The sequence below is a fragment of the Paramisgurnus dabryanus genome, chromosome 21 (genome assembly GCF_030506205.2).
Source record: "Paramisgurnus dabryanus chromosome 21, PD_genome_1.1, whole genome shotgun sequence".
Classification (NCBI taxonomy): Eukaryota; Metazoa; Chordata; class Actinopteri; order Cypriniformes; family Cobitidae; genus Paramisgurnus; species Paramisgurnus dabryanus.
The window spans coordinates 28,595,224-28,613,994 of NC_133357.1; the positions used below are offsets into that span (position 1 = coordinate 28,595,224).

The following is an 18,771-nucleotide window of genomic DNA, read 5'->3' on the forward strand; positions in this document are numbered from 1 at the left end:
CCCCATTTACTTCCATAGTAGCAAAAACAACAAGACTACTATGGAAGTAAATGGGGTCTACGAACAGTTTGGTTACAAACATCTCTCAAAATATCTTCCTATGTGTAACCAAGAAATGTACAGTATACAGATTTGTAACAGCATGAGAGTGAGTAAATGACAGAACTTTCATTTTTCGGTGAACTGTCCCTTTAACAACAACCTTTTGAGAGTCTTAAGGTTTATCCATAATTTAGCTTAAAAACAGCCAAATCCTGGACTATTTTGAATTCCAAAGTCCATTTGTGACTTAAACAAAGTGTATGAGTCCAGGAGTGGTAATTTCAAGGAGTTTGCGCATGTATTTGCCATAGGGAACACAGAGTGATCGAGGAACTCTATTTGTGGCAGTGGTTCCAAGCCAGATGGGGGAAGCGAAGACAGCCCAGTAGCAAACATCAAAACATCTTCCACCGACACAGCAGCCTGGCCTTCTGCAAAGAAAAACAATTCAGATACATTATTTAGTTATATAGTGGCTTAAAGAGCTCAAACCCTATTGTAATTGTACAGATTTTTATTATTAGGGTTTTTTTTTTAGTTTTTTTACAGAGTTTACAGCCCTGTAATCACGTTGTGCGTATCATACTGAATGACTTTGCCTCAAGAACTACTACTGTTATTCAAATTGTTCCTCAAAAATTCACTGTTTTTCAAATTGTTCCTCAAAAAATCCCTATCATCTTAAAAATGTACTAGCGCAAACTAGTCCTCAATTTTTCACCAAATCGCAACCAAACCAGTGCAGTACAATTCTCTATACTCTCTAGGATAATTATCTAAAAAAAGTTGAACTTTACCATTTGGCCATAACAGGATCATTTAGAAAATGGGTGTGTCAAAACACCCAACGCCTATAAATCCTAAACAAAAACTCAAAACTTTACAAATTTGTGAGCATATGACACATAACATTCGAAAGAAGCAGCAAAATTTCATGGAGATCGTACCATAGCTGGCAATATAACTTTCAAAAAGCTTTGAAAACGATAATAGTTCTTATTATAACTACAATGTTGCCTGTAATATTCTTTGCCTTCTGTGATTTAGGTGGTTACATTATTGCTAAATAAAACGTAATGTCTATTGATGCTTATGTGCTTAAAGGCTGGAAATGCCTGAACCACGATAAATGCTGCTTGTAGCTTTAATTGCCATGTGTTTTCTTAACTAGTTATAAAAAACAAATAAACCAACAAACCTTCACAATCAAGGAGATAGTCTGCCCAGTAGCCCATGGTTTTATTTTCTTTAAGTCTTCGACTGCTTCCAGAAGGACTGAGGTCAGGTTTAAAGAGCATCTCCAGATCAGAAGCAGTGAGTTGCTTTTCAGAGTGGCACAGGACAGGGGCCAGCAAAGTAGGGTATTGCTGTAGTGCATTCAAAAACTTCAGGGTTGAAAGACCCTCCCTGAATCTACAGGGTGAACACAAACATTGTTGTTGACTTTAAATTAAAGAAAACTATTGAATATTCTTTTCTCTACAATTACCATCCACCTTAACAAACGTACATTTGGGGGGAAATTAGTCGTATTGAAAATTGATTTTAAAGAACCCTATTTTCACGGCTGAGTAGCTTGAACACACCCCATGCACTTTTTCAAAACTTTGTGTTACAGATTTAATTTAAAATGGTCATACTAATCTTTTTACTCAGCAGTATACACACACAATACATAAATGACAAGGCAAAAATAGTTTTTTTAGAAACTGTAGCCAATCTAATTATAAAAATTAAATATCACATTCACTTAAGTTAATAAACCCTTTTCTCCATATGCTGTTGAACCACCTTTGGAATAATTCCAGTCTGGCTTTACACACCCATTAACATCAGCACACTCTTATATCTGATTTTATATTATATATTTTATCTGCTTTTATATTATATAATAACCTATATAACCCTTTAATTCAATTCAATTTTATTTATAGTATCAAATCATAACAAGAGTCATCTTAAAGAGGCCCTTCCACATAAAACCGTTTTTACTTGTATTTTTTGATATGTGTTAGGTTCATATGTGTTTGTGTTGTGTCGTGAATGTGAAAATTAACTTCCACCTCCTCTGTCAGCTCTAGCCACTGAAAAGAAATAAGTGTAGAAATCAGGTCAGTTTAAAAAGCTTATCAGTGTGACGTGGAACTGATCGAGGTCATTAATATTCATGAGCTCTTCAACTTGAGACCGCGCCCACATATTACGTGTAGTTGAGTTAGTTTTCATAACAAGTTACTGAAAGGATGGCTAAACGTTAACCGTACCATATTCGGGCCATTGTTTTTCGTCAAGAGACATCATTCCTATTAAACGAGGTAATCATACCAGTTGCTACATGTTTGGATGTTCAGAAGAACGCTGGATTTGAAGAGAGACTGCGATTAAAAAGCAATGCTCCTCTATCAATATTGGATCCGGACGTAATGGTGGCGCAGCTTATGTGAGTAAAACGCTTTAGTACTATGTGTCACTGTGGTGGCCGGTGTTTTCTCTTCCGAGGGACGCGAATTCATGCTGCACACTCTTTGAAAGGGTTTATGATAAAAGACACTCGTGTTTGTGTGAGTTATTAAATGTGATAAAAAAACACATGTGTGTGTTTGTGCATTCGTTACACACGCGTCGAAGGGTTTATGTAAAAGGGTTTGTGTGTGCGCGTGCGCGTGTGCGTGTGTGCCCAGGTGAAAAAAAATTCTATTAAAAATATACTTTAAAAAAGTGTACTAAGTATATTTTCTAGATTTTGTACTATTTTCGTCAAATCCAAGTATAGTTAAGTGTACTCAATTATGTATTAACTTCAACTTAACACCTATTTGATTACACTTTAAGTGTAAATAGTATGCTAAAATGGAACAACTTTTTTTAAACTTCAAGTGCACTAAAATACACTCCTGAAAATCAAGATTTATGAGTAATTAAGCACACTTACAGTACAATTGCATTGTATTGCAATTTTAATGGAAATACACTTAAAAAGCCATTGCAGCACAAATTATAGTTGTGTTTAAGTACATTTTGTGCATACTGCCATCATACTTATAATTAGTATAAACTATGTTAATTTAGTATGCCTCTGTAATATTTCAAGTGCTCTACAAATGCACTTCCTAACTATTTTTAGTGCTTTTAAAGTGTCCCACTATGACAATAATAATGTTTTTAAAGTGAATTTCAATTATAACCTAAACATCATAGACACGTACTTTCAGTGCAATATTATTATAGTGTATTTTTTATATTTTAAGTATATTTAATTTGTACTTTTATCCCCATTTTGTTATACTTAAGCATGAATATTGCTGTTACACTACAAGTGTATAATATAACAATTCAGTTCAAATGCACACAAACAGATTACAAACTGCATTTCAAAAAAGGATCTTTATTAATGACACAAAAGTAACACACAAAACAGATATTGGCAAAATGGGGAACCTTAAACAGTCGACTTTCTTTGAAATGCCGGGAAGAGAACAATTGCGAACAACTTGTACTATATGGACATCTAGCTCTGATTTGAACTACTGGAGGCCTTGTAACTGGCATTGTTGCACTTCCTCCGTAGAAGGTCCCGGATCTCTGCCACCTCGATGTTGGGGAATCACTCCCTCACTGCATCTGTAAAACAGGAAAGAGACATTTCAATTTCAATTTTATTTATATAGCGCTTTTCACAATTTGTAGTTGTTTCAAAGCAGCTTTACATTAAAAGAAGCAGGGGAAACAGAAAAATCGACAGACAATATAAGTAGCAAAATACAGCGGCTATGAATAAACTTTACAAGTGAGCAAATTAATAATGTCTCGTATACAAGAGGGTGCTAAGTTAAGCCAATGTTGCTTGACTCCCCGGGGTTAAAAAAACCCTAGGAGAAAAACCTCAGGGAGGAACAAAAAGTCCTAGGAGGAAAAGATATACACATATATATATATATATATATATATATGGGATGTAAACGGATAAGGAGATTTAACGGGTTCCGTCTAGGGCTGCACGATAAATCGCATGTGTTTGTCAGGCGCATCTCCTCAGTAATGCCGGTTCCTTGATTAGTATTAAATCGCCATCAGCTGTTTTCAGATGGAGCAGCTTTAACTACAGAGCCGTAGTTCCCTGACAAGCTGGGCCATATCGCATACATATCGCAGCCGATACGTCCGCGATAATTAATGCGAAATTGCCCCGATTGTCAGTGAACTACGGCTCTGTGTAGTTAAAGCTGCTACATCTGAAAACAGCTGATGGCGATTTAATACTAATCAAGGAACCGGCATTACTGAGGAGATGCGCCTGACAAACACATGCGACTTATCGTGCAGCCCTAGTTCCGTCGGTGGTCAGGCATCGGCTGGGCATCACGTTGAAGGGCAGCCAGTAGATCAGTGGTGTGTTGACCTCCACGGCAGCCAGAACTGGTCTGTTTGTCTCAATGTCCTCGGGTTTGAGGACGAGACAGGGAGAGAGAAACAAAATCCTATTAGCGTAGGGGCCATTCACATGTAATGCAGTGTCACACAGTGTTGTGTTTTAATATCTGCTCGGTTCCAGACAGGCTAGCTATTGCGGCATTAGTAAATTACCCAGACGAGTTATGTGAATGCTTTGTTCCGTACAAGCTAACTTTTGCGAGATAAGTATAATTTACTAGACAAATTATGTGAATGCTTTGTTAAAGAAAAAAAAGTCTTAAAGAATAATTCCGGTATTAAACACTTTGAGTCTCATTTCTGGTTTGTTTTGGATGAACTACAGTGATGGTCACTGAAATTTTGACAATGGGTCGTGTCTTGACTTTTTAACTTGTTTAGAAGCGTCTCTTGACTGCTTCAGAATGGAAGTCAAGGGCCATGCACAAACATGTCATTAAAACAACACTTAACGTTCATTTTCAAAACTGTGCTACTCACAGAGTGGTTTGTGGTGTTCGTTGATGATTAAAAACAAATATATCAGAGCAATGTATGATTTCAATCCGTGTTATTTGCTATAGTGGATCTATTTTTTCAGACACCTCACAACCACGTATATACTTCCGCTCTATATTTGAGTCTGAAGCGTTAGCACACTCTTGACCACTTGATGGCGACAACCACTTTGCCTAACAAGGATGCTGAATGGAACTTGGTGTCTAGCGTATAGACAGTCACAATCGAGCTCAAATTCAAACCTAAGGCTGGTCACTGAGCCATCAAATATGGGAAAAATTTGTGCCCTACTCCGAGGGCACAGTTGCTCTGCTCATGCTAGCCTTTTGAGAGAAACCGAGCGAAAAAACTACAACCAGATGTAAACAGACCCTTTTCCATTTCCGGCGGCAGAGTGATATATCAGCGAGCAATGAGTCTTCCAAGAGAAGTCAATGGAATTTTACAAAATGCCAAATAAAACACCACAGAAACTGTATTTCGCTACACTACTTGTTTTTAATCATCAACGAACACCAAGAACCACTCGGTGAGTAGCACCCCTTACGAAAATTAACCATGGTTTTACTACAGTTAAGACCAAAAAAAACCATGGTTACTGTAGTAAAACCATAGCTACCACAAAATAACAATGGTTTTGACAACCATGGTTTTCAAAAACCATAGTTAAACCATGGTTAGTGTAGTAAAACCATGGTTTTGCTCATAGTAATCAATTGACCCAAAAAAACATGGTTACTACACTTTTACCACAATAAAACCATGGTTAATATTCGTAAGGGACAGTTTTGAAAATGAAGGTTAAGTGTTGTTTTAATGACATGTTTGTGCATGACCCTTGACTTCCACTCTGAAGCAGTGAAGAGACGCTTCTAAACGAGTCAAAAAAAGACACGACCCATTGTCAAAATTACAGTGTCCATCACTGTAATTCATCCAAAACAAACCAGAAATAAGACTCAAAGTGTTAAATACCAGAATTATCCTTTAATGGAGCATTTCACCTGTAGAAACATTAATCTTTATTGAAAGTGTCTCATATTTGTAGTGGAAATGTAACATACATTTCGAATTTGGTGCCTATTTGACTAAAAAAGGGGTGTTTGTAGTCTCACCACCTCAACAAAGATATTGGACTTCCTTCTTTCAATGATGCAAAATTATAATTTTTTACATCATTGAAAGAAGGAAGTGCAACACTGAAATCTGTATTTCTCCTGTCTCAGGAAATGATGCATGACCATTCAAAAACATGACTGGGGTTCTAAAGATACAAAGCTTAATACAAATGGGTGAAGTGTCCCTTTAGATTTAAAGTGATTGACTGTGTCTGATTCACAGATACCAGTTGGCAAATCATTTCAGAGCTTAGACACTTTTGATATTCTAGGGAAAATTAAGAGACCAGAATTTTGCGACCGCAGTGTACGTGTTGGATTGTATTCTGATATTAATTCTCTAAGATACGAAGGTGCTGGGCCTTTTAAGGTTTTATTGGTGATTAATAGTATTTTTAATTGTATGCGATATTTGACTGGTAGCCAGCATGACATGGGCATGAATTAAAACAATATTAAATTAAAAGATTAAACTTAACTTACATCATTTTTACACAGAAACCTCTTCAGCGTCAGCAAGGTCGACCACATGGTACATGACCTCTGTAAACACAAACATGGATAGACATCATATTAAAAAAGAAGACAATCATACAACTTTAAAATATATTTTGACTCCAAGCTTCTTTACAACAACATCTAACGTTAGTTTATCTTAAACTTAAAGTGAAGCTGGCTTGGTTACTAAACAGAATAAAGCTATTAAAACAGGCTTGCAAAATAAGCAGCATCTATCAGAACTTACCTACAGCAATGAGCTTTTAAACAACAGAAATCGTCTAAGGTTATCGTTTAAAATAGCAGAAAGAGCCATTTGCTACAGTTAGCTGAACATCTCCAACACAAGTAATCTTGCCGTTTTATTTTTAAAGTTTTAAACATCGAATTGATTCGTTTATCAGGCATTTTGCATGTTACTTTGCTCACTGAAAAACCGCATGTTCAAGTTCCTAACGTTACTGTGTACAGTGTATAACTTACTCTTAATATTTCCTGTGTGTGCTTTAAATTAAAACACTTCTCGCATAAAGACAAAAATAATCACAGTGAAGAACAAAATAGGAACAAATATGGAACAGATCTGCGCGATGTAAAGGAATGAAAGTCAAACTTACCTCAGCCGTACTGTTTAGCATGAAAACGAGTCAGTAGCGGTTTGAAAAATGCCGTTGATCCTGATTGGTGGGAATGAATGGGTGGGTGCAGGTGCATTCTGGGAATTTGAGTCTTTTGCCCTGGCGTTGGTACTGCTTTAGCATGCTGCTGTAGATGTATTTTGACTACAATTTCCAAGTTGCATTGGATGTTTTTTTTTTTTTTCATTATTTTGGATCCTCTGCTGGCACTTTATGTACTTTTTATAATCTGCGTTTTCACACTGATTTGTTCTTTATACTTTATCAATAATAAAAATATTAAATATTTTTATAAAATGTATAACGTTTACAAAACATGTTTAGTTGACAAACATGTTGACAGTTATTTTGAGTGATGCTCAGATTTTCTTAAATAAAAAAAACCTTTATCAATTAAATTACATTAGCATAATAATACATGTATTTAGTAAACACACTTGTAGATATATAATGTTTTTATGTTATGTGCTGCCTTGAACCCCCCACCCAGCTTTGAAAACAGAGACAGCAACTCTGTCATTAACCCTTCACACCTCACAACCAGCACTCCTTACAACCAGCTGTGAGGATTCCTAGAAACTTCCACCAGTATACATCCATATACACAAGGTTTCTGGATGTTTCACGAGTTTACTTCTGAGTATTACGTTTCCAAGCACTCTGCCTCATTTATCTGGCAAACCTAAAGTTTAGCAGGGATTTCCCATCCGTATTTGTCTGGATACAGCTCTTTTCATGCAGTGTATAGCCTACATTTTATTATTCTAACGTATTTTATGAAAGTACTCTGATATGCAACTAAAAATACACTTATTTTATAGTGTACTGTATAAAGTGTACAGAAGTCACACTTCTAATGAAGTGAGATCCTAGTATGCTAAAAAAGTAAATTAACAATTAATTTCCAAAAAATATACTTCCCATAAGTATATTGAATTGTCACTCTAAGTATGTCAAATTTAATACACTTAAAAAAAATAAACTTCTATACAATTTAAAATACATTGACAACAAAGTACACTTTCAAAAAGTACATTTAAAAAATATTTTAATTACTGGTAAATTAGTATACTTATTTTTTGGACTCTTAAGTTGAACTTAATTACATCTTTTTTTAAGTATACTTTCAAAAAGTACATTTAAAAGATAATTGAATTACTGGTAAATTCATTATACTTATTTTTTGGACTCTTAAGTTGAACTTAATTACATATTTTTTGAAGTATACTTTCAAAAAGTACATTTAAAAGATAATTGAATTACTGGTAAATTAGTATACTTATTTTTTGGACTCTTAAGTTGAACTTAATTACATATTTTTTGAAGTATACTTTCAAAAAGTACATTTAAAAGATAATTGAATTACTGGTAAATTAGTATACTTATTTTTTGGACTGTTAAGTTGAACTTAATTATATCTTTTTGGAAGTATACTTTTAAAAAGTACATATTAAATACTCTTTAAATTATGTACAACAAGTAGAAGCATACTTGTTTTATACTTCATGTACTTCAATCATATTTCTAATACACTAAAGTATACTACTTTTTTACCTGGGTGCTGCTACACGCACAACGAAAGGGTTTACGATAAAAGACACGTGTACGTTTGTGTTTGTGTGTGTGTTTTTGTGCGTGGGTTTACGATAAAAGACAGGCGTGTGTGTGTGTCAAAAGGGTTTATGATAAAATATGCGTGTGTAAGAAAGACACTGTGTCTTAAGACACTCACTTAACATTAAACTGATTACACATGAGATTAAATTGAAAGTTAGTTTGAACGAAAAACTGGTATCCAATCATAGCAGTGGGCGTTTACTTCCAAGTCGTCAATGCAGCCCGCCCATTAAAACGGATCACTTCTCTAACCAGCCTCAAAATCAGGGTACAAAATAGCCTATTACTTATTGCTTTTGATGTTTTTGGATGTAAAAACCATGCAAACGTCATGAGTAGACCTCAGACAACAGTATAAAACAATAAAAACGCCAGAGGAAGGGCACCTTTAAGACACATTACAGATAGAGTAGGTCTAGACCACACTCAATAATATACAAAGACTCAACCATTCTAGTAATTTCCACCACACCAATAAGGGCAGGAATAGATTCAGATGTAAATGACACTGGCAGAGTATGGAGCATGTGGTTGGATAAACAGCAGCAAGTCATCAAGGGTTTGATGGATCAAGTGAGCTCAATGTATTTCAAACTAAAAATTCTTCTATAAATGCATAAAAATAGAAAGTCTCATTTCTACAACTATCATCTTACCTGTCAATTACAGATGAGTTACGGTCAATAATATACCACTGGAGGTAGTCAGAAACAATTTCTCTCTTTTCTTCCACAGTAGCCACATGTCTCAGACAACCTGCTGTCTGTAACATTGTGCTGTGTGTCATCATACATTCGCGCAGAGCATTCAATGAAGCAGCATTCTCAATCTGAAACACACAAAAAGGGACATAAACACCCCAGAAAATAACTGTAAGCACTGTATCTCTTTGCCTATTTTTTATGAGATACATACACAACATTGTGTAATCTATTTTACACCATCAAAAACTTACAAATTAATGAAACAAATTCTGTACTTCATATAGGAAGTAAACAAGGTCTCAAAACACTGAAGTACTCTATGTAAAACTCTGCCCTACCATATCGTAACCTTATGCTATTCTTACCTCTTGCAAAGCTTTCCTTATTTCTTCATCAGTAATTAAATTAATTGGTGCTTTGAATGAAGGCTGGCCTGCAAGATAATGTACAAGATCTTTCAACAGGAAATGGGGTCCTGGACCTCCATGCACAACTGACACAGCAATCATCTTTCCTGCCAGGTAGTATTCATCCTCCCTAACAGCTGTAAATGAATTCATATTGCAAAATTAAAACAAACAATGCATTATATACTGTAATATACACGCATTTGTCATGTTATGTTTGTCATATATATGACATATGACATAAATATATGGTCAATGATCATTAAACAACCATTAGTAGCCTATAGTTAACATCTAATCCATATGCATACCATTTGCATTGTAGACCAAGAATCGATGTCCTTCTGGTCCATCAAAAATGGGCCGGTCTTTTAGATGTTTCATTAGTAGAGTTAAAAACTCTCTTCTTGGACCACCAATGTCAATTGCCTCTTCCAAAGCACCAATATCATCAGTAAATTTGACAAGAATGTCACAGGTTTCAGAATATGTTGTACGCTTGAAACCTCTGACTGCCCCATCCCATACATTAGCCCTTGAGATGTTGAACAGACTGACTTTTTTGTGATCAATAGGAAGTGCCAGGTTTGCTACAATGTCAGGTAATGTAATACCTGTCTCATCCCTGTAATGACAAAAAATGTATAATCCAGATATACCAGAACTACTGTACAGTGAAAAACAGGAGGGCTGTATTCAAAAGCTGTCATATTACATTACTGTGTGTTGAGAATTCTTCACACTGACAGCAACCAGCTCTTCGTCCTCTTGCTCAACATTTGGTGAATACAGGTCTGTGTATTTACTGTTGGGAAATTATCATTTTCATGTTAAAACATCTTACAAACCAAAATGTCCTCCCCGTGTTATCAGTTAAATAAATTTAAAGTCAGTCATTATGATAATTATTTTTTTTACCTGTAGCAAGAAGTTTTTTCTGGATTTTCTTCAGGTGGATCCAGATCCTCAGCATCAGATATTACTATCTTGAAAAAGATAAAAATGTTTGAAACAACAACAATGAAAGCAAAAAATGTCATGGTATCAGTCTGCCTTATTACCTGTCCTGACTGAACTGTTGATGAATGTCCTGGTGCATCTCTGAAACATGATAAAACATAAAAATTATTAGCTTTATGATAAAGTCTATAATCTAGTTTTTAGTAAAAGAGGCAACCCAAGAATTTATAAATGAAAGATTATTTTGTTATAAATCCCATTACACATATGTTTTTTTCTGTTTCAAGTTCATCAGACCGAGTTCTCTGATCACATCAACAACTTAAAAAATTGATTATTTAAAAGTACTCTCATGCAATTTGGCATCTAGCCTTGTCAGCGAGTAAAACTGATTAAATGAGATACACACTTTTCTAGTGTCCAAGGTGTTCTGGGCTACAATAGAAGTTTTAGACATCTTAAAACCAGCAGGTGTCCTTCAGGCCTACAGTCAAATCATGTAAACGTTATGCATACACCAAGATACAGCCAAGATTCCTATTGGTTGATTACTACTAGAAAAGCATGCAGCAACGTTAAAATTATGTATGGTCTTGCTGTATTTCCAGGTGAACAAAAGTGGTAAAACAGCTCAAAAAACGCAATATAAATGTATAATGTGTATGTGAATAAGTACCGGTAGTGACATTATCTGCTAGTAGTTTTATCACAATTTTGTGAGTTAAATGAAAAAAATAATTGCCCTTTAGCAAAGCACTGTAGCCTAATAAGATAATAGTTATTATTTCCAGTCAAGAAGTAAATAAATAATTTCAACTCATGCATGCCTGAAAGTTCCTTTGTGTACAAGTGTGCAACACCTACCTTTCATCTTCCAGTTTGAGTTTGGGAGTACTTCGATTTTGTGGTTCAAAAACCTGAAAGGAAAGGATAAAATGATCAACAATTTTCAGCAGCTTCCATTATTGTTCCATTACCACATACAGCATATATGCTGAATGGTTTCCTGTGTTACTGTATAATAGTTACTGCGAAATAATCAAAACAAACCTTTTTTTCACTAAATTATTGACCAGGACAAAAATGTTATGCAATCCAATGCACATCTAATAAATAAATGCAAACATACATAGGCCTACATAAATAACTAGAGATCGACCGATACTCATTTTTTCAAACCGATGCCGATAACAAATATTTGGAGGCTTATGTGCCCGATAACCGATATGCTGAACCGATTTTTATTTACTGTTATACTTCTGTTTTTGACATAATAATTACTACACTACTGAACTAAACAAACCCTTATAATAATAATCATCATCACAATCACTCCCTCTTTGCATACAAAGTCATAAATAGAGGGGTCTGAAAGAGTAAAGAATAATATTAATTTAATGAATAATGTAGAAACTATATTCCCAATACATGGACTATTCCAAACACCCCTATCATTTCGTCAGAAATGGACTGATCCAAAGTTCGCGCTGCGGTTTTCAGGTAACAGAGCGGGAGAGAGAGAAAAGTATAGCGGAGTTGGCTGCTTGTTATACATAGTTTATAGAGTAAAACAGGTGGATCAAGTGCCTTTTTTGGGATATAATATCGTTGTTTTGACCAGCAACCTGAGCCTTCAGCAATCCAACCAGTAGTTAGCAAAGAGATTTTACAAATAATATCACTGACTGGAATACTACATTCAGGAAAGTAACACTCAAAACGGCTTATATATCATCAAATTTCTTAACTGGTAACATTATTTGATTTCAGAATAATTAATATTTAGTTGTTTTAGCTTATGAAAGGGCTGTAGACAGCGCTGTTTATCTATGCATTTACTCGCGCATTAACTGTATTAAACTGTGACCGCTTGCGGAGGTAATAAATAATTAATTAATATCCACAGACATTTATTTAGATATTTTAGCAAAATAATGTTTATCTGGTAAATGTTAATAGGGTAACTCTTGTTAAAAGTGGTAGATGTGCTTTAGCCTCCGGTAAGTGATCAGCAATATGAACGTGATTTTACGATGCTAATTATAAGCATAAATAACAGAAAAACGAATTTAATTTAGCGTTTTTAATTCCACAAAGCATTAATTCATGGCTGTTTTATTCATGCAAAGCTACGTCGTTATTGGGACCGGATTTTATGGATCAGCCAGCGTGACTCTGTGAGTTCGTCTCTATTCTTGGACAAGCTGCATACATTGCTTTTAATATATCAACTTATTTAACATAACATACATTAATGCACAAATAAGCTGTGCTATAAATGCCTCATATGCAAAGTAAGTATACTCAAAGTCCTTTTAATAAAGTCGCGTCACTCCGCCGTCATATTTGCTGTGCAGGCTGCTGCTGCTGCTGTGAGCTCCTCTCCTCAGATGCGTCCAGCGCGCAATTTTCTTGTTTATCGGTCAATCCGATATTACAAAACAGATATCCGATCATCGGAAAATGCTCAAATATCGGGGAAAATATCGGAAAACAGATATCTCTATAAATAACTAATACTAATGTACCAAAGTGTCAGCTCGATTGAATTCAGCTGTGCTCCTTGTTGTGATGACAATTTCAGAATCAGAATCAGAGTCTGTAGTATCATCCACTGAAAAAAATAAATCAAACAAAAAAACAAACATTATCTATCTACCAGCAGAGTATCAAAATATGTACAAATATTGAATCACGAGATCCACTAACCTCTTTTATATTGTTTTTCCAGGCAAATGAAAAAAGTGCTCCTGGAATATGCCTTTCCTATTTCCTTTTTATATTCTGCCAATTTGAATGGCCTTTCTGACCCAGGCACATGGACCACCTCTGAGCAATCTGGATACAAAAGGACGTATGGTCCTTCGTGCATGTCCTTGTTAAATGTTCTCATTTTCGTTACAGCTTGTTTCAGTAGATCAGGTGCTGCTACCTCCGGGTCTGTAAATAACGGGAGTGTTTTCCCTCTTAGAGGTTTTAAATCGGTTCCATCAGTTTCATGTGGCACCATCAGTCCTACATTTATCTAGTAAAATAACAAAGATATATAATTAATGTATACATAGGTAAAATAAATATACACATACACAAAAAAACATATAGAGCATTCCAAAATGTATAGGACGGTCAGTACAACTTACCTGGACGTGTTTTCTTTCTTTAGGCTTAAACCTTCCTTTTGGCCCATAGTTAAAAGACTGCCGTTCTTTTGACTTTGAGCTTCTGTACTTCATGAACTGTTTGTATGATGGGCATGGTTGTTGTTCTGCTTAAATGGACAGAGTTCCGTTTCAAAACAAAGTTATTAGCCACTCAAAAAAATAAGTATTAGCATTACATATTTTTATTCAAATGGCCTCAGATATCTAGCGTGTTGCTACACTAAAAAATGAAAACTTAACTTACTTTGCTTAGCACTGTCCGTCTGTCGAGATGTCCCCGGTGTTTCCGTCTGGTCCATGTCGTTCATAAACTCTAAAGACCGACCACACTTGAAGCAAAACCGCGTTACGGTGCTCATGTGTTTGCCACAAAACGGACAAAACATACCTCGGCCGCAGTCCTACCTGTACGCCAACTAAATTGTTTTCGCTATTTACTCCACCACAAACCGAATTTGCCGCTTACCACCAACAACACAACCTCACCGCGTCACTTCCGGTGTGTGGGTATAGCGTCAGTTCCGGTGAGTGGTACATTCCCTTTCCGCTAGAATCTGTCATTGTAAATTTGTTTCGGGACTGGTAAAACTGTTTTGCGTCTTGTTAATTTGTTTTCTAAAATGTAAATTTGTTTCGTCCTTGGTAATAGTGTTTTCCCCAATGTAAATGTGTTTTATGATACGTAAAAATGTTTTCCAAAATGTAAATTTGTCTCGAGGTTCGTAAAAGTGTTTCACACATTGTAATGTTGTTTCGCACTTCTCGGCCACCGTATAAAAGGGATGTGCAGAGTTACAAAGCTCACAGTCCAATTTAAAGGAAGATATTCCCTTTAACCGAAGGTATTTTTAATGTACTACAGTAAACGCTTGAGATGTAGTTCTACAGTTATTTCCGTGACCTGATGACGTGGACGTGTGCATTTGAATAATGCCCGCCCACTAGCTGCTTATAGCCGCCCACTTGCTGTTGTCAAAGAGACCTGATTTGTTAAATAGCCCAAGTCTGTTTGCTAACGGTATTGCGGAGTTATTGATTTCAGTATGTCTAGAAGAAGCTGTTTTTTATGTGAGGATAAAATAAAATTGTACAGTATGAAGAGTAAGTGAACTAGTGGTTACAGTTTATGCAATAAACAGTTGCAATGCACTCATTCGCACTGTAACAAGAAACTATATTTCTACTCTCGTTATTTTTGTGATCACTGCTTCCTTAAACATGTAGAGGTCAAGGCTGGATTTGTGCAACGTTTGCACCTAAAGGATTAATCTGTTCCTAATTTGTTACCTCGTGCTTTAGGATCACAACCAGTGTACATTATTATGTGTATATTTATTAGTTGTGTACGATCGCAGTGCTGTGGAAAACATAACAAATAGTTAAAAATAATTAAATAAACTGACATCATACAAGTATATGTGAATTTTTCAGCGTATTTGCGCCATGTTGTGTGGATAATTCAGTAAATCATACAAAACTATACAATGTTACAATGTAATTGTTTCAAATCATGCAGTGTAGTGTTACATTGTAAACTTGTAAACTTCAGAGGACAGATCGTCTCTTGTGCGTGCACGTTAAATGAAGCCTGTTAACGTACTGTAGCCTACTGTATGTCTCTAAACTCAACCGCTGTTTAAACCTGTATAGCTCTAAATCGACAAGCAAATGCATAAACAATTCATTTTATTCAGTGTATAAAACGAATAAAGCAGTTCTCGCTTATACAAGCTCATTTGACAAGAGCCGTGCCGCGGTAAAAGTGTGAGTAGTAAGTGGAGAGAGACGGAGCTTCTATAAACCTCATAACACCTCTTACATTTATACACAGTGCTGTGTTTCTCAATAACGTTGTTTTAATTAAACATAGCGTGCTATGAAGACTTTAAAACCTTTATTACTTACGATGTTAGCGGCTGCTGTCCATGGGAATGGTGCTGAATTGGTAGACAGCGATCTTTCTGGATCCATATTTCAAACAGGCATGTTTATACATATATTCATACTTATTTATAGATAGATTGTCTATTCAAAGAGAGTAAAAAATATTTTGTATTCACTGCGCGTTTTGCAAGAAAGTATTTGGCTACTTTCATAATAAACTTGACGTTGCACAACAGAAGTAGGCGCGAAACTATCTGCACGTTGTGTTAAATCCCATGCGCAACACTCAGATAAATGTAGTGTGTTTACACGAGAGAGTTTGGTCTGCGCTGCGGAGAACGCGTGTATGGTATTTTATTTTAGCGCAGATGTTTGGTGTCTGGACATCGACTGTGATTATTATTTTAAAGCAATTCTGCGGCAAGGGTTGCCTTCATGCTTTTACACATTGAACGAAAGTAACAGGTTATTATGTGACAGACAACTAGTCCAGTTCTCTTCAGTAGGCTACACAACAGAGCTTCACCGAAAATTACAACAAGTGGCCACAATCAGACTGCTGCACCTGTGCTCTCACTCTGTCTAAAAAGCCCCGCTGTGACATAAAGCGGTTTTACATTACAGACACTAAATATCTATGCAGACACTTAAATGAAGAATTGTAATACACTGATTATTTATTCAGGGGGTTTACCTTTATTTCTAAATATGGAAAAATTACAGAGGTCTGAATTTTCGTGATCCTGTTGTTGCAGCCACAATACATCCGAAGCAGTGGTGTAGTCTACGTGATACGCAGGTATACGCCGTATACCCACTAGAAATTGTCAAGGATTTCCGTATACCCACTAAAAATAGCGCGAGGATGCGTAACAGCATGGTTTTGTGACATTTTTAAAGTTTAGTCATAATGTGAAGCATTGACCATTAGCATGCTACACTTGCTACTTTAGCGGGTTGAAATACATATTAGGCTATATACTTCATGCCAAACTGCGCGATCCGATCGGCGTATGAATTTCTATGAAATCAGATTACTATAGTGACGCGAAAGTAACTGGGGAGCAGACTGGCGAGTGACAGCAAAGTACCGCGAGAGAGACTCCAGTTATCACATGGAGAAATCTGCTTTGAATCGCTCTCGCGGTACTTTGACATCACCAAAAGGTCTGCTTAGCGCCAAATGAAGTCGAACCTACAGTGTAGCTGCTCACGCGACACTGTAAACAAACAGTCCAGAGAAGTGAACGAGTGCTGCAACATAAAATCCATAGAGTTTACAACGCACATGTGAGTAAACAACATTTAAATCATCAGTCCAATTTATTACTTTATCTGGAGGTAAGGCTCCAAATGCAATAAAATAAGCCCGTGATTATACCCTGATGGTTTTTAGCTGCCTTCAGTTCCTCTGCATGTTTGCTTGTGCTTCACAGTGTTAAACTTCCCTTCTCTGTGTTCATTTACGTTCAAGATGTATATGATCTTAAACTTCTGTTTGGTTTGGGTGTCTAATATTTGGCTACATGATGGTCTTGTAATAATAATTATGTATAAGCCTATTTTCATTTTTAGACAATGCTTATATTGTATGCAAAAATAAGCTTTTATATCAATGACTATGCAAATTAGAGTTAATTCATGGTCATCTTAAATGTGTATTAATTAAAAACATTTACACCATTAAATTACACATGGTAATGTTATCAATAGTTGTCAGATAATAGCTATTGAAAGAATTGAATATTTTTTCTCCTTTAATGCATGTGTTAGCCACAGATTGAAGATTTATTTAATTTTAATTAACAGTTAAATAACTTTTGTCCCTGAGTTAGATGTTGATTAACACTAAACCAGTCTAAAAATCAGTCCAGTTTCCCCAGCTGTAAACCCATTGGCTGTTAAAGTCTTTTTTTCTTATAATAAACTGACATGTTGATAACACGTTCAGTTGATGTGTTTATGAGTACACTTTCAGAATGCTTTTAATTACATGAATATCTATACTGTATGCATCTGTGAGTGTTGTGGTGCTTATGAGGTGTTGCGCTAGGACGAGTGAGCATAAGGGTGAGAGGGAAAAATCACAGTATACTCACTACAAAAATCTAGACTACACCACTGATCCGAAGTGTAAGGTTGTTACAAATTTAGCATTGTGAAGCATCCTGCTCAATTCGTCCTTGGGAAGGAGTATCTGTTAGATTTGTTTATTTCTGCAAACTCTCTGAATCTGATTCAGGCTCAAACTGCAAGGCAATACCGATGCAATAGCCTACTAGAGGCAGTTTACAGAGATCATTGTGTTTGATTATCTGTACACGCATGAGAAACCGAAACCCGATTATGGTAATGGCCATTTCGAACGCTACAAGGTTTGACCAATCACAATCGTTTAGAATCCCTGACCAATCAGGGTATACTTGGAGTTTGTGGGGGTGGGGCTTTGAAGAGACGCCCTGCAATCAAGCGTTTTAGAGAGAGATGTTGCAAATATCTATATTATGAGAAAAATAATGCGTTTTTTTACTTTAATTCAAACAACAGTATTGTGGTAGACCACAACAATAAATATATACACTTTTTTGTGGTCATTTTGGTGGCTCTTTAAGAGACTTGAATCTTGAATCAAGAGACTTTTGGAAGCATATAGAATGTAGGTATTCGAGGATGGGCAACCAATAGGAAATCATGTTCTTGTTTTGAAATCCGTCCGGCCTCCTTAGCTGTGGACAACAATTCCTTCAATCTCTCTTTAGTGCTGTCAATTGGATTGGAAGACAATTTTTCATAGAACTGCGAGTTGTTCAACT

General features: G+C 35.9%; 2 protein-coding genes and 1 long non-coding RNA gene across 5 annotated transcripts in view; all 3 read right to left on the reverse strand.

The window, feature by feature from the left end:
* Positions 1 to 18,771, reverse strand: part of LOC135775928 (alpha-2,8-sialyltransferase 8F-like) — a 1,056,838-nt gene that overhangs the window by 438,696 nt on the left and 599,371 nt on the right. The window lies entirely within an intron of this gene.
* On the reverse strand, positions 157 to 17,324 carry LOC135775925 (G2/M phase-specific E3 ubiquitin-protein ligase-like). Its single transcript, XM_073812999.1, has 12 exons — positions 14,054 to 17,324; positions 13,623 to 13,938; positions 13,442 to 13,527; positions 11,778 to 11,830; positions 11,015 to 11,054; positions 10,872 to 10,939; positions 10,669 to 10,758; positions 10,265 to 10,578; positions 9,912 to 10,090; positions 9,499 to 9,671; positions 1,241 to 1,455; positions 157 to 473 (listed from the first exon to the last, which is right to left on the reverse strand). Exons 1-12 carry the CDS (start codon positions 14,144 to 14,146, stop codon positions 238 to 240), a joined length of 1,863 nt encoding a protein of 620 aa, XP_073669100.1. The 5' UTR covers positions 14,147 to 17,324; the 3' UTR covers positions 157 to 237.
* On the reverse strand, positions 3,408 to 8,316 carry LOC135775921 (uncharacterized). 3 transcript variants are annotated; one of them, XR_012335606.1, is made up of 3 exons: positions 7,205 to 8,316; positions 4,324 to 6,632; positions 3,408 to 3,663 (listed from the first exon to the last, which is right to left on the reverse strand). It is a non-coding gene; the product is annotated as an uncharacterized lncRNA (long non-coding RNA). The 3 variants fall into 3 exon arrangements; XR_012335607.1 differs by lacking the exon at positions 7,205 to 8,316 and adding an exon at positions 6,835 to 7,086; XR_012335605.1 differs by lacking the exon at positions 7,205 to 8,316 and having other exon boundaries at positions 4,324 to 7,198.